Source organism: Rhamphochromis sp. 'chilingali' (genome assembly GCF_963969265.1).
Source record: "Rhamphochromis sp. 'chilingali' genome assembly, chromosome: 13".
Taxonomy (NCBI): domain Eukaryota; kingdom Metazoa; phylum Chordata; class Actinopteri; order Cichliformes; family Cichlidae; genus Rhamphochromis; species Rhamphochromis sp. 'chilingali'.
Window position 1 is genome coordinate 197,478 of NC_137940.1, and position 23,555 is coordinate 221,032.

The 23,555-nt window shown below is 43.0% G+C and overlaps 1 protein-coding gene across 3 annotated transcripts in view; it reads left to right on the plus strand.

Annotated features, from left to right (window-relative positions):
- Positions 1-453: 453 nt before the first annotated feature.
- slc7a11 (solute carrier family 7 member 11) overlaps positions 454-23,555 on the plus strand; it is a 52,651-nt gene continuing 29,549 nt past the window's right edge. The window contains exons 1-4 of one of the 3 annotated variants that reach the window (XM_080900637.1): positions 454-1,030; positions 17,666-17,792; positions 20,864-20,979; positions 22,984-23,109. In XM_080900637.1, the coding sequence (XP_080756763.1) occupies positions 769-1,030; positions 17,666-17,792; positions 20,864-20,979; positions 22,984-23,109 (631 nt within the window). In that variant the 5' untranslated portion in view covers positions 454-768. Of the gene's footprint in view, positions 1,031-15,889; positions 16,073-17,665; positions 17,793-20,863; positions 20,980-22,983; positions 23,110-23,555 lie in introns of those variants that run through there. The other 2 variants (XM_080900636.1, XM_080900638.1) reach the window with 2 other exon arrangements.

The window sequence follows — 23,555 nt, forward strand, 5'->3', positions numbered from 1 at the left end:
TTTATTCCTGTGCCTTTGTTTTCTTACATGATAATTTGATTAGCAGTGAAAACAATGATATGCATGTTCAGTAGCTAACTTTGATTTTACATAAAACAGAGCAGTGTTTCACCAGCCCTTACAGGGTTTCTAATACTTCCTTATTTTCTGTTCCCTTGAGTACCATGGTCACCTCGAAGTAAAGCAGTTTGTATAGCTCTTTGAAGTTGCTGCTGTCCCAGGAAAGCTGGTTTTACCTGCTCGCCTCGATTGAAATCATCCCAGGGCAGCTTACAGACCTGTGTCGTCATGTTAATAAAAAGAGGAGGACGTTGAATTACAAGAGGAAATTAGACAAAAGAGAAATTGGATAAGGGGTGGAGATGAGGAAACGAGTGAGTCTGTGTTGAAAAACAGGTTGCTGTGTCATGATTACCCAACAGAGCAACACCTCACTGACGTGAGCCAGGATTTACACAAGAGGGGCTGCAGGAAGGCAAACTCAGGGTGAGACAGCAGTGCAGAGAAGAAAGAAAGGAGAGAAAAGTTTGGTGATGTCAAAGGGTAGACAGCCGGGCAGGAAAGTGAGACGTAAGTGAGAGAGATAAGAGAGAGGGAGGGCAGAGTGAAGGTTGGTGGGTGGGAGGAGAGAGAGATAGAGAGCACGGCCTGCCTGGCCTTTAGTCTTAACTCAGAGTTTTGTAACTTTCAGTCACAAAGACGGGGTGTCTGCAGTCACAGACAGAGCATTCATAAAGAGAAGAAGCGTGGTAGGCACTGTGTACAGAGATGACTGGAAGCTCTGCATCTGCTCACAGAGAAACTGCAGCAAATGGACACAAAGCTTCCTCAAACGGGACAGAACTCAAGCGTGAGGACGGAAAGGTAGAACTGGGGAAGAAGGTGACCCTGCTCCGAGGCATCTCCATCATCATTGGGACCATCATCGGAGCCGGGATCTTCATCTCACCAAAGGGAATCCTGAAGCACTCCGGAAGTGTGGGAGTGTCCCTGCTGGTGTGGATTGCCTGTGGCGTGCTGTCCCTCTTTGGTGAGTTGGAATATGAGCAGAGGAGTTCTGCTCTTGTAATATACTGGTGGAGCTTCAGAAAACTGTTTGTGGCTGTAGAGATTTAACAACAGACATAAAAAGAAGTCAGAAAAGTAACAAACAGAAGTCATTTGTTTTCTGTATAAAGTAAGATTAAAAAAGAAGAGATGTAACCATCACTGCCAAAAACACTGTCAGTATTGAAACCGTCGAGTAAGCTTCTTCTGTGCTAAAGCTGCTATTTTACAGTTCACTAATGCAAATATCAGAAGTGTAGTGATGATTTTAATATAAAGGCTCATCTCACAGCCACAAAAATCTGCTTCAAACCATGAGCTGAATGTTTCAGAGTAAAGTTTTATGGCAGCCATCAGGGCTGAACTCACTAACTTGGGTCTGATCTTCAAGTCTCAGTCAAACTTCAGTCTGCTTCACAGCATCGCTGTAAACATGGCTACACATACACAGTGACCTGATAACTCACTGTTGGAGACTGTAAAAGTCACACAGCATCAACACTTATAAAACTTTTTTCCTGCATGATTGCTGTGATTCTGCGACTTATTCTGAATATTCTCACACTTTGTGTCTCGCTCCAACAAATATGGACCTAACTATGCGTATTTGTAGCTTTGTCTTCAGCACCACAGTGGATTTCAAATCAAACAGTCAGGATGTGATTGAAATACAGAGTTTCAGTTTAATTGAAGGGTTTAACAAAAACATTGCACTGACTGTTTAGAAGTTACAGACATATTTATGCAGTTTCTAGAAATGTAAATGGACAAACTCATTTTACACATGAACATAACTCATTTGCTGTCAATGATGATCTCAAGTATTGAAACCCAAGGACCTTTACAGCAGCACTTCCGCCTGTTATCTGCATGTCCATGCCAAAATGTGGCCTCTGTCATGTTACACAGAGGATGTGCTATGCCTACAGGCTGTTTATTCAGGTCAGAATCTGCAGTCTAATCCTGAATTCAGTTCTGACTGGTCAGAGTCTTATTGGGAACAAAAAGACTAAAAAAACACTGGAGAAGAGCAGAATCTGTTGTTGAATACCCACAGCAGTGCAAGTCCAACAAAGGAGAGCTGAAGCTCCACTGCGGTCTTTGCCTAAAGCACATGCAGGCCAGAGGTCAACAGAGATGGACATGGGCGAACACAGACAAAACCTCTGCCCGGGGGCTCTCCTGGCTCCACCTTCAACAGTTGGGCAATTCTTCACTTCCTGGTTTTAATTGTGTGCACTAATGATTTCTCAATTCATTTTCAAATCTTTGAAAAAAAATGACAGATGTGCTCATGGGTTTGTTACCTTGTGCAATATGTGAATATACATAACTGCTTGGTTTCTTTGAGAAAGATAACACTTGAATTATGTAATTTTTCAGACTCTCAGTGAACTTAACAACCACCAGAACTTACGAGATGTATCAATTCTGATTTGATCATTAACCACAGGACATATTAGCCAATCATCCTGACATTCAATAATAAACACCACAACTATTGCATGACCTCCTTTGAGCGAGCCGGAAGTAAAAACGTCTTTTTAACATGAAGAAAGCTCCAGCAGAACTGGAGGGGGCGGGGGGGGGGGTAGGTCTGATTGGGGTTGAGGGGAGGAACACAGGACAAATACATGCTGTGGGAGAGAGTCAGAGATTAATCCAGTCCCAATAAAGTTTAAGACCACCTGAGAACTGGCTAACAAAGTTCCAAGTAGAGCTTCAACATGCTACAGGAAGAAATGGAAGTGAAACAAAACTTTTTTCTAGGTTCTAGGTTCTTTATTATTTGTCACATGCATAGTTATACAAGTATAACACACAGTGAAATGTAGCCTGACACGCTCCTCGACATGTGCAAAAATTGGGGGGGGTGTAGAGGAAGAACATTATATATATATATATATATATATACACATATAGTATATACACTGGGTGAATGTGCAGTAGTAGCAGCAAGCAGGTGAATTCTGTACATTAATATGAATAGACATCTGACTATTTTACAGGATAGACAATATAAACATATTTAAAATTACAGGAATTGAAATGTACATTGTGCCTTGGTTTAGTGTCTGGAAGAGTCCTGTCTCAGTCAATTATAGATGATGTGAGAGGGTGGGTGTGTGTGTTTAGGGCACGGATGGCTTGGGGAGAGAAGCTCCTCTTGAGTCTCTCTGTCCTTGCCCGGAAGATGCGGAACCTTCTACCAGATTGCAGAAGTTGGAACAGTTTGTTGCCAGGATGGGACGGGTCCTTCAGTATCTGCGCTGCTCTAGTCCGGCATCTCCTGGTGTAGGTGTCCTGAAGCGGGGGGGGAGCAATCCTGCAGCAGCGTTCTGCTGTACGGATCACTCTCTGGAGAGCTTTTTGGTCCTTCACACAGCTGTTCCCAAACCACGATGTCATGTTCTGTGTGAGGATGCTCTCCACAGCGCCTGTATAGAAAATCCTGAGGATCTTTGGAGAGACCCTGAACTTCCTCAGTTGTCGTGGGTGATACAGGCGCTGCCTAGCCTTTTTGGTCTGGACCTGAATGTGGGCAGCCCATGTCAGGTCTGAGGAGATGTGGACACCAAGATACTTGAAGGACTGCACCCTCTCCACTGGAGCTCCATTGATGATAATGGGCTTGTAGTCTCTGTGCTGACCCCTTCTGAAGTCCACCACCAGCTCCTTGGTCTTGCTGACGTTCAGCTGGAGGTGGTTGTCCTGGCACCACGATGCCAGATTCTTCACTTCATCCATGTAGGCCGCCTCATCGTTGTTGGAGATGGCACCCAACACCACTGTGTCGTCAGCAAACTTCACAATGGTGTTGGAGCCATGGGTGGCCACACAGTCTGAAGTGTAGAGGGAGTAGAGCAGTGGCGAGAGGACACATCCCTGAGGTGCTCCTGTGTTGATGGTGTTGCTGTTGGAGAAGCACCTGCCCACCCTCACCACCTGAGTTCTGCCAGTGAGGAAGTCCAACACCCATGCACACAGACGGCTGTTAAGTCCCAGATCCCTCAGCTTTGTGAACAGTCTGCAGGGCACTATTGTGTTAAACGCTGAATGGTAAATGGACTGGTTCTTATATAGCGCTTTTCCACTCTTCTGAGCACTCAAAGCGCTTTACACAACTTGTGCATTCACCCATTCACACCCATTTGCACAAGCACAACTGACATTCACACACATTCATACTCCGATGAATGCATCGGAGAGCAATTTCGGGTTAGTATCTTGCCCAAGGATATTTGGCATGCAGACTAGGGGAAGCCGGGAATCGAACCACCAACCTTCCGATCAGTAGATGACCTGCTCTACCACCTGAGCTACAGCCACCCCAGCTGAACTGTAATCAACAAACAGCATTCGCACATAGTTACCCTGTTTCTTGTCCACGTGGCTGAGAGTGGTGTGTAGGACGTGGGCGATGGCATCCTCTGTGGATCTGTTGGATCTGTAGGCGAACTGCAGCGGATCTGTAGGCGAACTGCAGCGGATCTGTGGTGTCTGGGATGGAGGAGGAGATGATGTTCTTCAGCAGCCTCTCAAACACCTTCATTACTACCGAGGTCAGTGCAACTGGCCGGTAATCGTTCAGGGATGAGGGTTTGCTGTTCTTGGGCACAGGGATGATGGTGGATCTTTTGAAGCATGTGGGGACCACAGACTTCGCCAGGGACTCGTTGAAGATGTAAGTGAACACACTTGCTAGCTGGTCAGCACAGCAGCGCAGCAGACGGCCGGTGATGCCGTCTGGCCCCGCCGCTTTCCTTGTGTTCACTCTCCTCAGCGCCGCTCGGACGTCATGCTCCGCGATGCTGGTCACCGGTCTCTCGCTGATGACGTCACTGTCCTCGGTAGTCAGGCGGTATATAGCATTAGCCGCCTGGCTAACCTCGAAACGGGCAGAGTCGGCGTTGATCGGCGCAGTGTCCCTGGCTTTGTAGTCCGTAATGGTGCGTAGTCCGTGCCACATACTCCGTGTGTCGCCCTGGTGGAAGCGGGACTCCACACGTTCCCGGTACCTGCGTTTGGCATCTCTCACCGCGCGCCGCACGCCGTATGAGGCCGCTTTGTAGGCGCTCATATCGCCAGTGGCGAGACCCGCGTTGTAGGAGGCGGTCCTGGCATTTATAGCAGTGCGGATCGATCTGTCCATCCACGGTTTCTGGTTTGGGAATGTGGTGACTCTGGCAGTGGGGATAATCTCCTCCGCTAGCATATTGACGAAGCATACTGCTACTTCCGTAAACTCGTTGATGTCGACTGCGCATACTCTGAACATGTCCCAGTCTACGTCGTTGAGTGCGTCCTGTAGCGTAGCTTCTGATTGGGCAGTCCACCGTTGTACCTCCCTCGTGGTCACGTCTTCCCTCCGTATGCTTTGTTTATACTGGGGAATGAGGAAGATGGCGTTGTGGTCAGACTTCCCAAAAGCCGGGTGTGAGACAGCTTTGTAGCCCTGCTTGTATGGCGTGTAGCAGTGATCCAAAATCCGATCCCCTCTCGTTGGACACGAGACATGCTGGTAAAAGTTTGGCATGACTTGTCTGAGGTTCGCTTTGTTAAAGTCTCCTGCTACAATGAGGGCTGTGCCCGGGTCCTTGTTTTGAAGCGAGCTCAGCACATCATGTAATTCGGACAAAGCCATACCTGTGTCCGCTTGGGGTGGGATGTAGACCGCCGTGGCGATGACTGAGGTGAACTCACGGGGCAGATAGAAAGGGCGGCACTTAATGCTCAGGAACTCCAGATGTGGCGAGCAGCCGCTGGAGAGAGTAGAAATGCTCCTGGCATCACACCACTTTCTGTTTACCATGAAACACACTCCTCCACCTTTGGTTTTGTTCGACTCTGCCGTTCTGTCCGCGCGGAGCACAAAGAATGAATCCGACGAAGTTACGGCCTGGTCCGGCACGGTGGGGGACAGCCATGTCTCCGTGAAGCACAGAATGTTGCAGTCCCTCATGTCACTTTGGAAGGTGACCCTTGCTATTATGTCATCGAGCTTGTTCTCCATGGATTGTACATTGGCCAGTAGGATACTGGGCAGTGGTGCGCGATGCGCCTGCTGTCTCAGTCTGTTCCTAATACCAGCGCGTTTTCCCCGGCGCTTCTTTGTTCTGTGCCTCGGATGAGCGGCCCGTCCTTTGTTGTTCTCCGCGCCGTGTAGAATCTCTGGCGGCCAGGAAGGGTCAGGTTTAAAAGTGTCCAAGATTAGATGTGCAACCTTGGCACCGATGTTTACAAGTGATCCGCTGTCGTATACTATAAGACTAGAGGATTTTGGGATGTAAACCAGAGCAAAAAATAAGTAAAAAACAAGAAAAGTGGATAGTCGGAGCGGAGCGGTCAGGAAGGCGTCTGGACGTGGCCGCGCCATCTTGGAACATCAGTGATTCTTGAGATAAGGGACAAAACATGTCCAGCAGATAAAACCCAATTTTGTGGTTAAAAATATGCATACAAGTGTTACCCAACTGCCTAAAAGACAAACCATGTCATGGCTCGCTGTGTGGCAGGCAGGATGAGGACCCAAAATGCAAACTCACGGACTCAGGGGATAAACTCAAAATCACAGCTTTAATGCTGGAAGGCAGATCACAGAAAATACAAAACTTAAACTGGGAACCATAAACTAACACTCGCAGAGAGACAAAGGGAAATCCACTTAGCATGAGGGAGAACGCGACACAGAACTGAGGGAGACGCAGACATAAATACACAGAGGGTTAACGAGGGAAGTGGGAACACACGGGGACACAGATAACCATAACGAGACAGGGCGGAGTGAACGTAACATGACGTATACAGGCGCGAGAGGCACAAAGTAACACAGGAAGTGCACGGGGGTTCAGACCGGAGGAGAGAGAGAGCACAGGGAGAACATAGACATAACGGGCAGGGGAAACAGGGAATAAACACAAAGAGGGACGAGGGCTCATGAATACACAGAGGGGCACACAGGGGGTAAGAGTCACGAAGGGAAAACACTTAGGGAACAACACAACAGGGCAACTCAGGAAACATGGCCTAAATAAGGAACGAAATACAAAAATACAGGAAACTAAGAATACTGGGCCAACATGGCGACGGCATGGGTGGAGACACGAAGGCTGCAGCTGGCGGCGGCGTGGAAGCTGGGGACGGGGACTCCGAGGCTGCAGCTGATGGAGCAGCTGGTGGCTGGACGGGCTCCTCGGGCCCCCCAGTTGACGAGGAAGGTTGCTGAACAGGTCCCTCGGACCCTCCAGCGGAGACAGGTGGCTGAACGGGCCCCTCGGACCCTCCAGCGGAGACAGGCGGCTGAACGGACCCCTCGGACCCTCCAGCGGAGACAGGCGGCTGAACGGGCCCCTCGGACCCTCCAGCGGAGACGAGGAGGTGCTGGCTAGGCTGAGCAGAGCCGCCAGCAGAGACGAAGAGCGGCTGGAGGCGTTCCCCTGAACCCCCAGCGGAGACGAGGAGGTGCTGGCCGGGCTGACCAGAGCCGCCAGCGGAGACGAAAAACAGCTGTCGGACGGGACCCTCGGACCCTCCAGCTGACGTGACGTGAAGCGGTGGTGTCGCCGCAGGGTGCCAGATAGGCACACCCGGGAGTTCAACAGCAGATGCAGGACAAACAGTTATAGAGGCCCCTGGCTGGACTAGGAGCTGAGGAAACACAGGCTGCTGAGGCACAATCCCAGAGAGAGAAAGAGCGGGTGAAAAACATGCTATAGGGCTTAATATCTTGGCACAAAAGACCATGAAATGAGCAGTGGTAGTGACCACCAGTTCTGAGCCAGCAATCATTAGGTTCCCAGAGTCTGCATCAGTCTAAAGCGGCTCACAGGTTACTGGCCCAGTCTCAGTAATCCTAGGAGAGGTCAACATAAGCTGGTTGGACTTAACCGATGGTAGTGTGCGGCTCAGAGGAGCTGGTTCAACCATACAGAAAACAAGAATTGCCACTCGATCCACAAAAACAAGGCTTAGATCATCAGGAGCTGACTCCTGGAAAAACAGTAAATACACAGGTATGGACCTAACCAATGGCACCGTGGTAGCATGACTGTGGTGTGTTGGATGAATGTGTTTGTTGGAACCTGCACCCGCAGTGATCTGTGGCTTCAGAGTGATAACTATATTGAGTGGAGAGACAGATACAGGTAAAACGGTACGTAAACCATTAACTGAAGCAGGTGACACTTCAGGCTGAGAGTGAGTGGTTACACCATTGTTCAAGGCCAAAATCCTATCTAGTGATGAGTTCACAGAGGCAGGAGAAAATGGTGTCACGTTAACCCTGATCTCAGCCTCCATCTCCTGAGTGGAGGTAATGGTGCTGGAGCAAAACAGTTCAAAATCACCTTGTTTATTACCTCCAGGAAGACAGAAGTCATGTCAGGATCACTAGTTATGTTTTCGTTACCTTCATTCAGAGACTGGTGGAGGAGCAGGGCTCATGAATACACTTAGGGAACAACACAACAGGGCAACTCAGGAAACATGGCCTAAAAAAGGAATACAAAAATACAGGAAACTAAGAATACTGGGCCAACATGGCCCAGGACCATGACAAACCAAGGCAATGTTTATACAACAAAACTACAATTTTGCATTTTTTATAAATATATATTTATTTTAAATGGTACAATTCATTACCAGTACCTTAAAAATCCATTGTCCAGAAGCAGGTGTGATAATATTACAATACAGAAAAAAAATTAAAAGTAATGTAAAATTTAACATCATGGCTCTCATCACTAAGTATTTAAGTCAATACCTTATATAATATCAAAATATGCAATTGAAAATTTATTTTTAAATATTTTTTAAGTGATTAAAATCGTGTCCAGAGTTTTTGTCAACACCGTCAGATTTTTTTAAAAGTACAAAAAAATCAGGAATTATTGTGGGCAGCTTACACTCTGAGGACCCCTTTACCACTTCCTGTTTGATACACATGCCATGAGGTCACTGCTGTGATAATTTGTTTGTTTTTATTTCATTTATTGCACACCTTTCTGATAAAACTCTGTGTCACAACCATAGTGCGTCAACACCAAAGTCGATGAAATGCAAGATTTAAATTTTCTGTCTTCATGGATACCTGGATGTTGCACCTGGTAGAGCCACACTGATCATTTTATTAAAGATGAAAGAATTTAGAGAGTTTGTATCTCTCAGTGATGCCGCAGAGTTCCTTTGACTTTGGGATCTGCAGCGGAGTTTGGACCTGGAAACAGCTAATGACATCAAACTTAATGGCTGGATAGCATTTCTATTGCTTAATGCATAATTGTGTTGTGAATATTCATCCTTAATCTGTGAAAAAGCATAAGGTTCAGAAAAATTATAGTGATTACAAAATGGTACATTTCAGGCTAAAATAGCAAAGGGGAAGCTGTCAGTAGAGGAACGAAAGAGAAGGAACAGGGATGATCAAAAAAGAAGGAGAGAAAACATTAACAGCCAGCCTGAGTTGAAGAAAGAGTTTCTCATAAAGGGAAAGATGGTCAAATAGAGTGAAAGAGGGAAAAATAAAGAACATCAGTGATCTGAAAGGAAGAGAAAAAAGTCAGAAGACAAGGTTTTGGAAACAAACACAGAGGGGCCACCGTAAATATACTTTTATTTATTCACTCCACATAGCAATGTTTGGTTTCTTCCTGAATACTATCGTTGTTTATATTTACTGCGGGAAGAAATGGTAAAAACTGTGTTTTATAAGGAAAATGCTCAAAAACGCTCTCCGCCTGTGAACAAGAACAAAACCCAAAGAAACCCCAGCCTTTCCTGTTGGTCGAAAAATGTACCATGTCGACCAATAGAAAAATGATATGGCAACATGGCATTTAGTTGTTTAGGAAGGGGGAAGTTGTAGGAGTGACAGCGGTGTTTTGAGATGTGAGAGATTTGCGACGTTTAGCGCAAATCTTGTGTAGTTAGTGTGTAGTGTAGTCAATAGTTTTGTTGTGTGTGTCAGAACAATGAGGCGACTGCTGAATGTTACAGGTGTTACAGCAGTGATACATCTCCTGTTGTCAGGCCTGCAGGTATCAGGCTGTTGTTCTCCTTCATCTCATAGTGGACAGAAATTATTTTTGCAGTGACACAAATAATTTGTGTGGCATCAGATTTGATGCAGAACAGCTGATTGTTCTGTAAATAGTGTGAAATGTTTATTTAAAAACATCTTGGCTGCATTTTTAGGTAAACAGCTGCAAAAAACTTTGTTGTTTGCATAACTCAGTTACTTTTTTGAAGAAGTAACTATAATTAATTGCCCAACATTGGTCATTATTTACTGTATTTTGCAGACAGAGAGTTACAGACTCTCTCCCAGACCACAGACTCATAATACAAGTCAGAGCTTTATAGAAAAAAAAAAAGAAAGTTGTGTTTTCAAAATTGGAGTTCAAGTTATTTTCCTTCCAATAGTGTTAACATCCTACACAGGTCAGGAAAAAGATTTTTTTTTAAATTTTCGTTGTAAGTGGGCTAAAGCAGTTAATTAAAAGTAGTCTAACATAAATGCTGTAATTTGATTACTTTAATAAACCATGTAACTTAGATGGATTTGATGCTGGCGTGACCACAGCGGACACGTCTGCTGTTGCTCACAGTGGTCCAAGGGACCGCTCAGAGAGTTTGTGTGTTCGCTCCAACACATGAACAATTAGAGGGAACATTGGCTGTAACTAAGTTTAAGAATATAATCCACCCTCTGTTATCATCTTCAATGCCCTGTACCAACACAGAGCAGAGCAGCTATCTGAATACTACTCCAACAGAGGTCGATCATCTTGTTAATAATATCACCTCCTCACTACGTACGACTCTGGATACTGTAGCTCCTGTGAAAACTAAGGTCTCTAATCAGAAGTACCTGACTCCGTGGTATAATTCTCAAACACGTACCCTAAAGCAGATGACTCGTAATCTGGAGAGGAAATGGCGTGTCACAAATCTAGAGGATCATCATTTAGCCTGGAGAAATAGTTTGCTGCTTTATAAGTAAGCCCTCCGCAAAGCCAGAACATCTTACTATTCATCACTGATTGAAGAAAATCAGAACCCCAGGTTTCTCTTCAGCTCTGTAGCCAGGCTGACAAACAATCAGAGCTCTGTTGAGCCAACCATCCCTTTAACGTTAACTAGTAATAACTTCATGAACTTCTTCACAAATAAAATTTTTATCATTAGAGAAAAAATTACCAGTAATAATCCCACAGATGTAATATTATCTACAGCTACTCTTAGTACCATTGATGTTAAGTTAGACTCTTTTTCTCCAATTGATCTTTCTGAGTTAACTTCAATAATTAATTCCTCAGAACCATCAACGTGTCTTTTAGACCCCATTCCTACAAAACTTCCATTAATTAATTCTTTGATCTTAAATATGATCAACCTATCTCTAATAATCAGCTATGTACCACATGCCTTCAAGCTGGCTGTAGTTAAACCTTTACTCAAAAAGCCATCTCTAGACCCAGCAGTCTTAGCTAATTACAGGCCAATCTCCAACCTTCCTTTCATATCAAACATCCTTGAAAGAGTAGTTGTCAAACAGCTAACAGATCATCTGCAGAGGAATGGTTTATTTGAAGAGTTTCAGCCAGGTTTCAGAGCTCATCACAGCACAGAAACAGCTTTAGTGAAGGTTACAAATGATCTTCTTATGGCTTCTGACAGTGAACTCATCTCTGTGCTTGTCCTGCTAGACCTTAGTGCAGCATTCGATACTGTCGACCAAAATATCCTATTAGAGCGATTAGAACATGCTGTAGGTATTACAGGTATTGTACTGCAGTGGTTTGTATCATATCTATCTAATAGACTCCAATTTGTGCATGTAAATGTAGAGTCCTCTTCACACACTGAGGTCAATTATGGAGTTCCACAGGGTTCAGTGCTAGGACCAATTCTGTTTACATTGTACATGCTTCCCTTAGGCAGCATCATTAGAAGACAAAGCATACATTTTCACTGCTATGCAGATGACACCCAGCTCTATCTGTCCATGAAGCCAGATACCACACAACAATGAGTTAAACTGCAGGAATGTCTTAAAGACATAAAGACCTGGATGGCCGCTAACTTTCTGCTTCTTAATTCAGATAAAACTGAGGTTATTGTACTCGGCCCTGAAAATCTTAGAAATATGGTATCTAACCAGATTCTTACTCTGGATGGCATTACCTTGGCCTCCAGTAACACTGTGAGGAACCTTGGAGTCATTTTTGACCAGGACATGTCCTTTAACGCACATATTTAACGCACATATGTAAGACTGCTTTCTTCCATTTGCGCAACATCTCTAAAGTTAGAAATATCCTGTCTCAGAGTGATGCTGAATAGTGATGGGATTTCCGGCTCTTTTTAGAGAACTGGCTCTCACATATGCTTTCAATTGTGTAATTTAAGTGATCTAGGTAGCTCTGTTTTGGAAGTTCAGTTAACGCTAGAAATGTGCTTTGGAGTTCGTACGTGTTTTGTCTCTAGGGGCCACCGCATATATTTATATATAAACATATATAAATAAAACCACTTTTTTTTTACATTAGTAATTCCTTTTGTGCATAATTTTATATTGTTGTTAATAATAAATTAATTAAAGCAACAAAACAACCTAAAGAGCCGGTTCGGAGCCGAAAGAGCGGGCTCTTTTTAGTGAGGCGAGCAGAAAGAGCCGGTTCTCTAAAAAGAGCTGGAAATCCCATCACTAGTAGTGATGGTAAATTTGATTCCTTTTAGTGAATCGAGTTTGAATGAGTCACTCACCAAAATGAATCGGGTGTTTTGAGTCATTTGAGTCACTGAGTCAGTTGCTAGGAGAGTGCAAAAAATTTACATTTTCATGCAAACTTAATTTGTTTGTCTTTTCATGTAAACCCTATTGCTAAGATGAGTGATTGAAAAAGAAAAACAACTCTTTTATAGAGCAAAAAAGAGCAAAAAATAAAGATTTGTAAAGGGAACATTTATTTTTATTTCAATAGAATATCAATGAAATTTCTGACAGATAGAAAATGAAATGTGAATCAACAAAATCAAAATCAAAAATAAAAATAAAAATAAATAAAATTCACAGATTACTGTGTTCAAAAGTACTAGTCCACTTCAAAATTAATTGTCCCTTACAGATTGGCATTGAGGAAAATAAGCTCCCGAACTTTTCCAGGGCTGAGGCGGTTCCTCCTGTCTGTAATTATTTGTCCTGCCTTTGAAAAGATCCGCTCTAATGGAACGGAAGTTGCCACTATGCAGAGTCTCGTCTTCATAATATCGCAGGTTTTTTTGAAGACAGTGGCACGGGACTTCCACCACTCCAGGAGGTCAGATGTCCGGGGTAGGAGTGGCTCTGACAGGAATCCTTTAATCTCCAGCATTGCCTCTGTGAAGGGGTTTTGGACTCCTGGCCTCAGTGATGCAACCCGCTCCTCAAAATCGGCCCAAATCACAGGCACTGTCTCAGTGGAAGTACTGGCCTGTGGGACACCCTCTCCTTCCTCTGTGCTGGGTGTTGCCAGTGGCAGTGGTCTTAAGGACCTTGATGCAGCTCCCACAACTCTTGTTACAGCATCTTCTGCATGTCTATCATGTAAAAATGCATGCTTCTTGAACCTGGGATCCAAAAGTGTAGCATCTGCAAGCAGGCTCACTTGTTCGATCCCCCCCAGCCGTTTGACAATTTCTGCCATGAGGATGTCTACCATGTTGTGGATTGGCTGATAGATGGAAGGACTTCTCTGTCTGTGTGCAGTAATCCTCTGCAGCCCTCTTGCCATTAAAATGGCTTTTGATCCAGTAACAAACCTGTTGAGGAGAAATAAAGGAAAGACTATAGTTCCATGCGTTTTAATGCAGTTACAGTGCAGTGCATTAAGCATACATTGTCATATAAAACCATTTTACAGTTTACATTTAATTATAAGCTGTTGTAAGAAACATCTTAAATGCTATTATCTGGGAAAGAATTGAAAAATGTGTTTAGGCAAATGTAATGACACAACATGAAATATATACATGTATTATGACACTATTTTAACATACCTTTCGGCACTCAGTTCCACAGTCACTTCCTCAAAAGGCTGCAGGACCTCACAGGTTTCCTTGACCATCTCCCACTCTTCAAGTGACAGGGTTTGCAGCTGTGGATTTACCAAGGCCAGGGTGGAAATGAGGGGATCCTTCACTTCTGCAATCCGCTTCAGCATGTAATAAGTGGAATTCCACCTGGTTGGCACATCTTGCTTCAGTCGTAGTTGGGGCTGTCCCATCTGCTGCTGTGTCTCTCTCAGTTTAGCAGAAGCCACTGTGCTGCGGCGTGTATATTCAGTTATTGCTTTTACCTTTCTAATAATTTCTTGAATTTGAGACTGCTGGATTCCCTTTCTGACAATTAAATTCAAAATGTGTGCAAAACAATTTAGATGGTTCCAGTGCAGGATGTCACCCACAGCCTTCTTGACATTGGCTGCACTATCACTTACACATGCAACTATCTTTTCCATAATGGCCCATTCAGTTGCAATGCTTTCCAGCTCTCTAGCCAGGTTTTCAGATGTATGGTTGTCTTTTAATTCAAAACAGTCCAACAAGTTTGACTGCAGCTTAAACTCGGTCACATAGTGGCATGTAACAGACATGTAACTTGCTGATGTGCTGGAGGTCCAGCAGTCAGTTGTTAAGCACACAGCAGGTGCTGTCTTGATTTTTTCCTGAACATCAGCTCTTATCTTCTGAAACAAATTGGGCATCAGCTGTCTGGATACTGTACTTCTACTGGGAAGAACATATGAAGGATCAAGTGCCTTGGTGAACTCCCTAAATTCTCTGTCATCAACGATTGAAAAGGGCTGAAAATCTTGGGCAATCATTTTAACCAGAGCCTGGTCAACCTTGCTCTGCTGAAGTGGTATCATGGGCCTTGACACAAATGCTCCCATGTAAGACTGGCTCTGTCTTCTTTTTGCTGATTGTTGTTCTTGCCCTGCTGTGTGTGTGCTTGTATTTTCTTTCTGAGTACTTGTTGATGTGCTGCTGGAATAAACAGGTGATGTGACCGCTGTTGATAATGCTGCTGTTGAAGATTGTTGCTCCTGCTGCTGGCTGCTAGGTTGTCCAATGCTAGTAGCTGCGTTTTGACTGTGCTGTTGTTGTAGCATGACTGTGGGGTGCTTGCTACTGAGATGTCTTCTCATATTTGATGTACTTGCCCCTCGAAAAGACAAAACTGTCTTGCAAATGTTGCATTGTGCGTGTGTTGCACTTTTCATTTGAAAATGCATCCAAATATCGCTTCTTCGATGACTATCCATTGTTCCTCGTATCTTTAACTCGCACTGCCGGCAAACAACACCGTAGTACCGCCCCCTTGCCCCATACACGTGGAAAAAAACACAAACACCTTTAGAATTTTCTGTTTTTTTATTATTAGTATTTTCCTCAAATGTGTCACATATATATTTTCTTATCTAAATAATTTAGTGAAATAGCGAATTTCTAATTATTTAACTTACATTATTGCAGCAGCAGTTCATATATTTTTTCCTTAAGTCTGCTTATGATCTTTTCAAAAAAACAAAGTGTAGACTGAATGTTATACTGCGTCAGTCAGACTATCGGATTTCGTCTTCGGTGAAGGAGCGACTCTTCCAAGGTAACACGCTCTGAGTTTCAACAGCTGATAACCGAGAGGGAGGGGTGAGTGTGTCTCATGAAGCATGAGGGTCCACTGAGCTGTGTACCAGGGGGCGCTAATGTACCTTAACGTTGGTGCTAACTAAGAAGAAGAAGAAGCTGCGAATCGGGAGGGAGGGGGTGAGTGAGTGAGTGATTCCTCTATGCTACGATTCAGCACAGGAAGGGAGGGGGTGAGTGAGTCAGTGATTCGTTCAACTCGTTTTAGCTGTGAGCCAGGAGGGAGGGAGTGAGTCCTGAGTGATTCGCTTACTCTACGATTCAGCACAGCAAGGAAGGGGGTTAGTCAGTCCTGAGTGATTCGTTTATGCTACAATTCAGCACAGCAAGGGAGGGGGTGAGTAACTCAAATGTGCTGTTAGCATGTTAGCTGAGCGATGCTACAGTGAACCAAGGAGCTATTTTCTTGATGTGAGGTTTCTACTCAAGGTTTTTTCTTCCAGTTCAGAGCAGAAATGCTTTTGTTAAGAAACTGGCTGTTGTTTCCCCCCCACAATTTTAATTATAAGCTAGATATATTTCTACTAATGGAATTAGCTTGCTAACAGCAACAGGGATGAGTCAGTGAGTCAGTTGGGCTTGTGAATCATGATTCACGAGTCAGTAAAGTGATTCTCGAGTATTGAATGATTCGTTCACGAATCGAACATCACTAATCACTAGTGCTCAGTCGCCTAGTGCCTGAGCTCGGATCATACCAAAATTAGGGGGAATTTACGATGGTACGCTCTGTGCTTCGTGTGTTGTTTTTGTTTTATACAGTTGTCAGGCAGGCATCTAACTAACAAATTACACTCTGAAAAAATGACCCGGGCTTAAGCCCTGTAAGCCACCACCCCCGCTCCGCTGATGGTTGACTCCAAATCTCCTGAACACTATGTCGATTTGAGAAGACCGAAACAGCGAGATCAAGACCGAGACCAAAGTCAGTCGAGACCAAGACAAGACCCAGACAAAAGTCCACGTAAAAGTGGTCTCGAGACCAAGACCGGTCTCGAGACATCCAACTCTACAAAAGAATGCCACATCACTCGATGGAAATGAGCATTATCAGCCTACACCGGGCTGAAGTCAAAGACAGCCCGAAAGGATCTGAGGTCTGAGTTGCAGTCTGAGGTGCAACCCGATGGTGTCAGATGGACCGAAACATAACTTTTCAGAGGTGTTCTATGGATTTTTATTTCAGGCAAGCATGGTTCAAGGTTCAAGGTTCTTTATTATTTGTCACATGCATAGTTATACAAGTATAACACACAAATGTAGCCTGACACGCTCCTCGACATGTGCAAAAATTGGGGGGGGGGGGGGGTGTAGAGGAAGAACATTATATATATATATATATATATATATATATATATATATATACACACACACATATAGTATATACACTGGGTGAATGTGCAGTAGTAGCAGCAAGCAGGTGAATTCTGTACATTAATATGAATAGATATCTGACTATTTTACAGGATAGACAATATAAACATATTTAAAATTAAAGGAATTGAAATGTACATTGTGCCTTGGTTTAGTGTCTGGAAGAGTCCTGTCTCAGTCAATTATAGATGATGTGAGAGGGCGGGTGTGTGTGTTTAGGGCACGGACGGTCAGTCACGTCAGTGGTATCAATTCCCTTATTCTCCAGGAATTGCCTGCATGAGGCTAGGTACTGTCATGCACCAGAAGGAACCCAGGACCCACTGCACCTAATGGCTGTTGCCAAGCCTGTACTGAAATGGATAAATGTGATGCTTTTTTCCACTCAAAAATGTTGCTACAGAACTGAGGCAGCTTGCGCAATAATACATTGCTCTAATCATGGACACAAAGGGGAGAGAGTACACCTCTGAGACAGTTTAACAGTCCTGGGACTGGTATGTACCTAGCCTCTTGTTTCTGAGCTAGGATTAATATGTCACCTCTGTCACTGCAGGAGCCCTGTCCTATGCTGAGCTGGGAACATGCATGAAGAAGTCTGGCGGGCATTACACATACATAATGGAAGCGTTTGGACCTCAGATGGCTTTTATAAGACTATGGGCTGATCTCATTGCTATAAGGTAATGCTTTTTGCCTCAAATTAAGTCTGAATCTTTAGCTCTACAAATCATTGTTTTTTGTCACAAAGTATAATATAAAGGATGTTGCTTGTGGTGGCAAGAGTCACTGGTTCCAGCAGTAAGCAGCTATTTTCTGTAACAGTGTAAAGCCTTAATACAATGCTAACTCGGTAGCAAACAGAGAGACAGATGCAGTCAGTGACAGGTCAGTAGTTGGTGGAGACCAAAAACAAAGCTAAACAAGACAAATGTTGGACTTAAGTGAGTATTAACATGATTCAAAAAGGAAGCTGATGTTACTCATCAAACCTGATGGGACCTTTGCCATAACATCTTTATAAGTGTTATCTTTCAGTTTGATTTACAGATCTGTTGCTCATTAGTGACCACATAGTATAAATAAAACTGAATTGAATTGAAAGTTTAGACTCGGGGTGTCACATGTAACCACGGGTTGACGATAAATCTGATTATATAAATTGTCTAATTGTATGTGTTTGTACAGTTACTGGGACTTATTCAACACAAAATACAACAAGTTGTATGGAGGTGATGAAAAAGTTTAAGAAGAAAAGACAAGAAGCTATAGATGAATTTAAATGACAGTATTATTTCTATTATTATATTATATATATTATTGCATTTGGGTGCTCTAGTTTAGATTATACCACATCAGCACAAAAATAATTTCTCTCAATCTCAGGCTTTTACATCATCACCATCACACAAGTCAATGCTGCTGTAATTGGTGGAGGAGCAGAAAACAACTCGTACGCCTCTAGTCACCTAATGTGTTGCAAATATTGTGTAGTGTCTATTTTACAAAAAAATGGTGTATACATAATCTCTTAGACTGTGTTTGGTGGGGAGCAAAAGCTGAATGGCTGCATGTGACACTAAGTTTACTTTGTACTAGGGCTGCTCGATTATGGCAAAAATGATAATCACGATTATTTTCACTGAAATTGAGATCACGATTATTTGCCGATATTTATTTAACCCTTTAAGACCTACTATAGAACCAAGTCCACCAGAGCTTATATTATTTTTATTTATTTTTTTTACATGCTGTAGTGCCATTTGTGGGAGCATTTCAAGTTGCTATACATCAATACAACTGTTATAGCCCATATTTTAATAATATGTATGCATTAAGTGCATAGTAATTATATAAATTGCAAAAAAGTGCAATAAACTACAAAAAAAATTGAAAATCGCTTTTGTTTTGTTTACATATATTTCTACTTGGAGAAATTTAAGAGGTTTATCCCTCAAAACTTTAAATACAATAAAGTTGCAAAAAATAGTTTCCCACCACAGGAAATTTATTTTGAGTGTCTTCATAGTTTTATTTTGGAGATACAGCAATTTTTATATACTGCAGGAAAAACAAAAAACAATCCTATGATGCAAATTTGCAAAGAAAACAGCAGGTGCATCATTTCACTGTGGGAAGTGTTACGAACAGCTGATAGGAACGGCCAAGCTGATGGCATCAGATGTAAGTACAACTCCTCCGGTTTCATATGCAAAACAAATTATTGCGCTAGCTTACACGGTTCAGGTTCTACAGGGATTTAAAAATAGTTACGCAAAACGGAGCGTGCTGCTCTGACCGGCTTTAAAGGGTTAACAATGACTTTAAAAAAAATAATATAAAATAGTGTGCAACACCACTGAAGTTTTTTTTTTTTTTTTAAACTCTTTTCAACCAACGGCAGTCACTCTCCAAATAACTTCTGCTTAGCTTTCCGAGCTTCCCTCGGGTCCTCTTAATCAGCGGTCTCCACCCTTTTTTGCACCACGGACCGGTTTATGCCCGACAATATTTTCACGGACCGGCCTTTAAGGTGTCGCGGATAAATGAGGGAGGGGCTAATAATCGGCTCAGTCATTTTTAATGATCGTTGAAAGCCCAGATCGTAATCGTGATTAAAATTCGATTAATTGAGCAGCCCTACTTTGTACCACAGAGTTGAAAAAATGCTCTATGGAAGTAAATGTGTACACAGACAAGGTGAAGCAGTACAAACCAGTCTACTGGCTATTTGGAGCTGCACAATCTTATGCTACCCTCAGGCTACAAGGACTGAATGGAAACCATGGGAAATGAACAGAGAGGGAGGCAGAGAATGAAAACAAGAATGAGGGGGACAAAGAGCGATTTCCCCGGCTGCAGTGACTGCTGTGGGAAATGAAGAGGGAAATACAGATGAGCCAGAAGCTGAGCCTTTGGGACTAGCCAGTATTGTTTCATTCATATTGAAACCAAGCCCACTACTGTGCACACATGAGGATGTGATTATGGAAATGTTATGTCTAGGAAGTTGCCCATCTGATATTACAAACAAACTCCGATCGTTATACCTGCTACAGTGGGACTTACAGTGGGATGTGAAAGCCGGCTTGGAAATCACCACGATCGTATTTATTTGAGAAAGCTTTTAAATAGACCAGAGTCTGTGAAATGTGCTGTATAAGTAAACGTTTTTTTTTTAACTTATTTATGATCTAACACATGTACCATCACCAAGTAATTTTTTTCTAAGAAGTCTTGTCACATATTTCATAACTTTCTATGAAGTCATGTTGGATCTTTCAGCATCAGCTGTATTATGCTGGGTTAAAAACCCATCAAACTGAGCTCCTTTGATTTCATTTTTGTGACTTTTGTGTTTCACTTGCTTTTAAAAATGTATATCACAAAAACAAATATAACAAATATGCTGCCATCTAACAGATGCTTGTTTTCCCATACCCACTACTGCATTTCTTTGTTTCATGTCCAGCTGCAATGAATCGAAGTCATGTATTTGCTTTGTATTAGCTTTGATTTTGGTCACCACCTTCAGTGTTAGCTCTAGAACCATGTCTTTTTTGCTGTACTGACTTGATGAGACTGCCAAAGGTGAAGATGCAGAAAATGAAACAAAGCTGTAGTTGAAGGTGACTAAAAAACTCTACAAGGCTGGAAACATAAGTGATAATCTTTTATGGACGTATGAATGTTACCTAAGGTTATATAAATTAATGTTAATATAAAAACTGACATATTTGGTTGCATCTTGCAGGCCTGCAGGCATGGCGGTCATTTCTCTGGCCTTTGGTCAGTACATCCTGGAACCTCTGTTCATGCCATGTGGTATCCCCCCCCTGGCTGTCAAACTGGCCACAGCCATTGGCCTAAGTATATACCTTTGCTACTGTAATAAGGAGTGTTATAATATGCCCAGATGTTATCTTAGTGAATTGTTGTGAAGGGTGTTGTAAATAGCTCGGGTAAATAGCAGAAGACAGAAGTGTGCATGAGAAGGAAGAGGGGTTTGACAAAAAGACCCAGGACTATCCTCAGCTTATCAAACTTCTAAACAATCATAGGGCACAACAATCTCCAGTATAGCAAATTCACATGAATGAGCATTTCAGAGCATTTTAAACTGGGCCACTGATTATACACACTGATAGTTGCTCAGTTTCTCATATTCAGCCAAACTTTCCTACGTTCAGCACTGTAAATAACTGAGTTTGAATTCTGTCAAAAGTAGGACATTTTGTTTATATCATAAATGTTTGAACATAAAGTATAATTTGTTTTGTCAACACAACAAATTATTGATGGAATAAATAATCGCATCATGGTTTCCCAACTAAAGGATAAGTTGAGTGAATTAGTTGATCCTTCTCATTTATCTGAGGGAACATCAGGGCTTTGTCAGTCTAGTCGAGAGATGTAATGTCTCTAGCATGTCCTGGGTCTATCTTGAGGCCAGTCAGGAAGGGTGCTAGGCAGATGGTCGAGCCACCTCAACTGGTTCCTGTCATTGCGGAGGGGTATTGGCTCTATTTCTGATGAAGCCAGCAGAACTACTTTACCCACTAAAAGCAGAGATGAGGCCACCAAAGTTGAAGCCTTCCATAATTTGGCTCCAACTAGAATTTCTGTCCATAGAAATTCTGAACATAATCGGTGACACAGAAATGCCTTAGTGCCGTCTAGCACCCAGTGCAAATTAGTCCCACTTATTTCCAACAAAGCGACCTTCCGACGTTCCAAGCTCTCGCTGTAGTTGTACAATGGCTTGGAACAGTGGGTCAGGTACCCCATACTCCTGTAGCACCTGCCACAGGATACCTTGACGGATGCAGTCAGATACTTTCTCCAAACGTACAAAACATTTGTAGAATGGTTAGAAAAAAATACTGACGCACATTAAATATTCTCGAAAGGGGATATTTCTTAAAGATGGTAATTGTAACCACAATTTGCCAATACAGAGACTCCACCTCAGTTCTCCACTCAACGCAAGAGAGTCCAAAAACATAGAGGAACTCAGTGTGAATCTCATCCAATCCAGAGTTTCTGCCACCCAGTAGTAATTTAACTACCTCAGGGACCCTGGTCCTCCAACTCTGCTTTCTCTTCTGAAGGCCTGTCAGTGGGATACAAGGCTGAGGGGCCCAAGTAACCCAGTACAGGGTGAGCTGGAGTGAAGTGGAAGACTGAAAAGACACCACTTGATATATTCGTATATTATATAATTATCATAATATAATATAATATAATATAATATAAACATGTTTTGACAAAAACAAATGCCCCCCACGCCAAATTTGTAGCTAAAGGCATCTGGTTATCAAAAAGCTTACAAAATGTTTCCTTTAATTCTAAACTGGTTTCTTGTAAGGCAGCGGTCCCCAACCCCCGGGCCTCGGACCAGTACCGGTCCGTGAGTCGTTTGGTACCGGGCCACGAGAGTTGAGGCTCAGGTGTGAAATGTATAGTTTTCAGGGTTTTTATCGGTTTTCAGCGTTATTTTGTTATCGTTTTTATCGTTCTTTTCACGTGTGTTATGAATAAATTTCCTTTTTTTCGGTACCGGTACTAGTTTTATTTTGTTGTATTTATCCGCGACACCTTAAAGGCCGGTCCATGAAAATATTGTCGGGCATAAACCGGTCCGTGGCGCCAAAAAGGTTGGAGAGCGCTGCTGTAAGGCACAGGTTGTGACTGACGTTAGCACAGAAAACAACATTCAGGGACATCTGATCTTTAGTCACTACATAGAAAGTAATCCCACTTACTAAATGTAATAATGTGATATGACTAGCTTAGACTTTTCTGTTGATGGTGAGCCTTCAATATGGTCACAAACACTGTATGACTGCTTGACATGGTTCCCTCTCTCTGCAGCGTCTGTTATGTACCTGAACAGTATGAGCGTAACGTGGACAGCCAGGATTCAGATCTTCCTCACTGTCAGCAAGCTTCTGGCCATTGCCATCATAATAGTGCCAGGCATGTACCAGCTCTTTAAAGGTATCATCAGTGACACCTCTCTAGCACTGCACACGTACCACCACCAAAATTCTGAGTGTTCTGGGTTGCACACAGTGTTCAGCTGCACGTGGTTCAACATGAATCCTGCGTGTCATACACACCTGCTCACAGCATGCTACAGGTCGAGCATTTATTGGTGTCCGCACAGCAGGACAGGATTTCTGTCTTCCTCTCAACTGCAGACTTTGCTGTACTTTAAAATGTCATTAACTTAAAATGTTTCTCTGAAGCAATACTGTATGTGTCAGTGAGCACTCTTTGCATTCATTCCTTAAAACAGTAAAGTTAGTACATATTATGTATATAATGTTCTCCCAAGCCCTGGACTGCACACGATCTGTTGTATTTATTCAGTTTATCTCTCTTAATCTTTTTCACTCTGTCCACATTTCTGTAACGTAAGCCCAGATTGCAACTCATATATG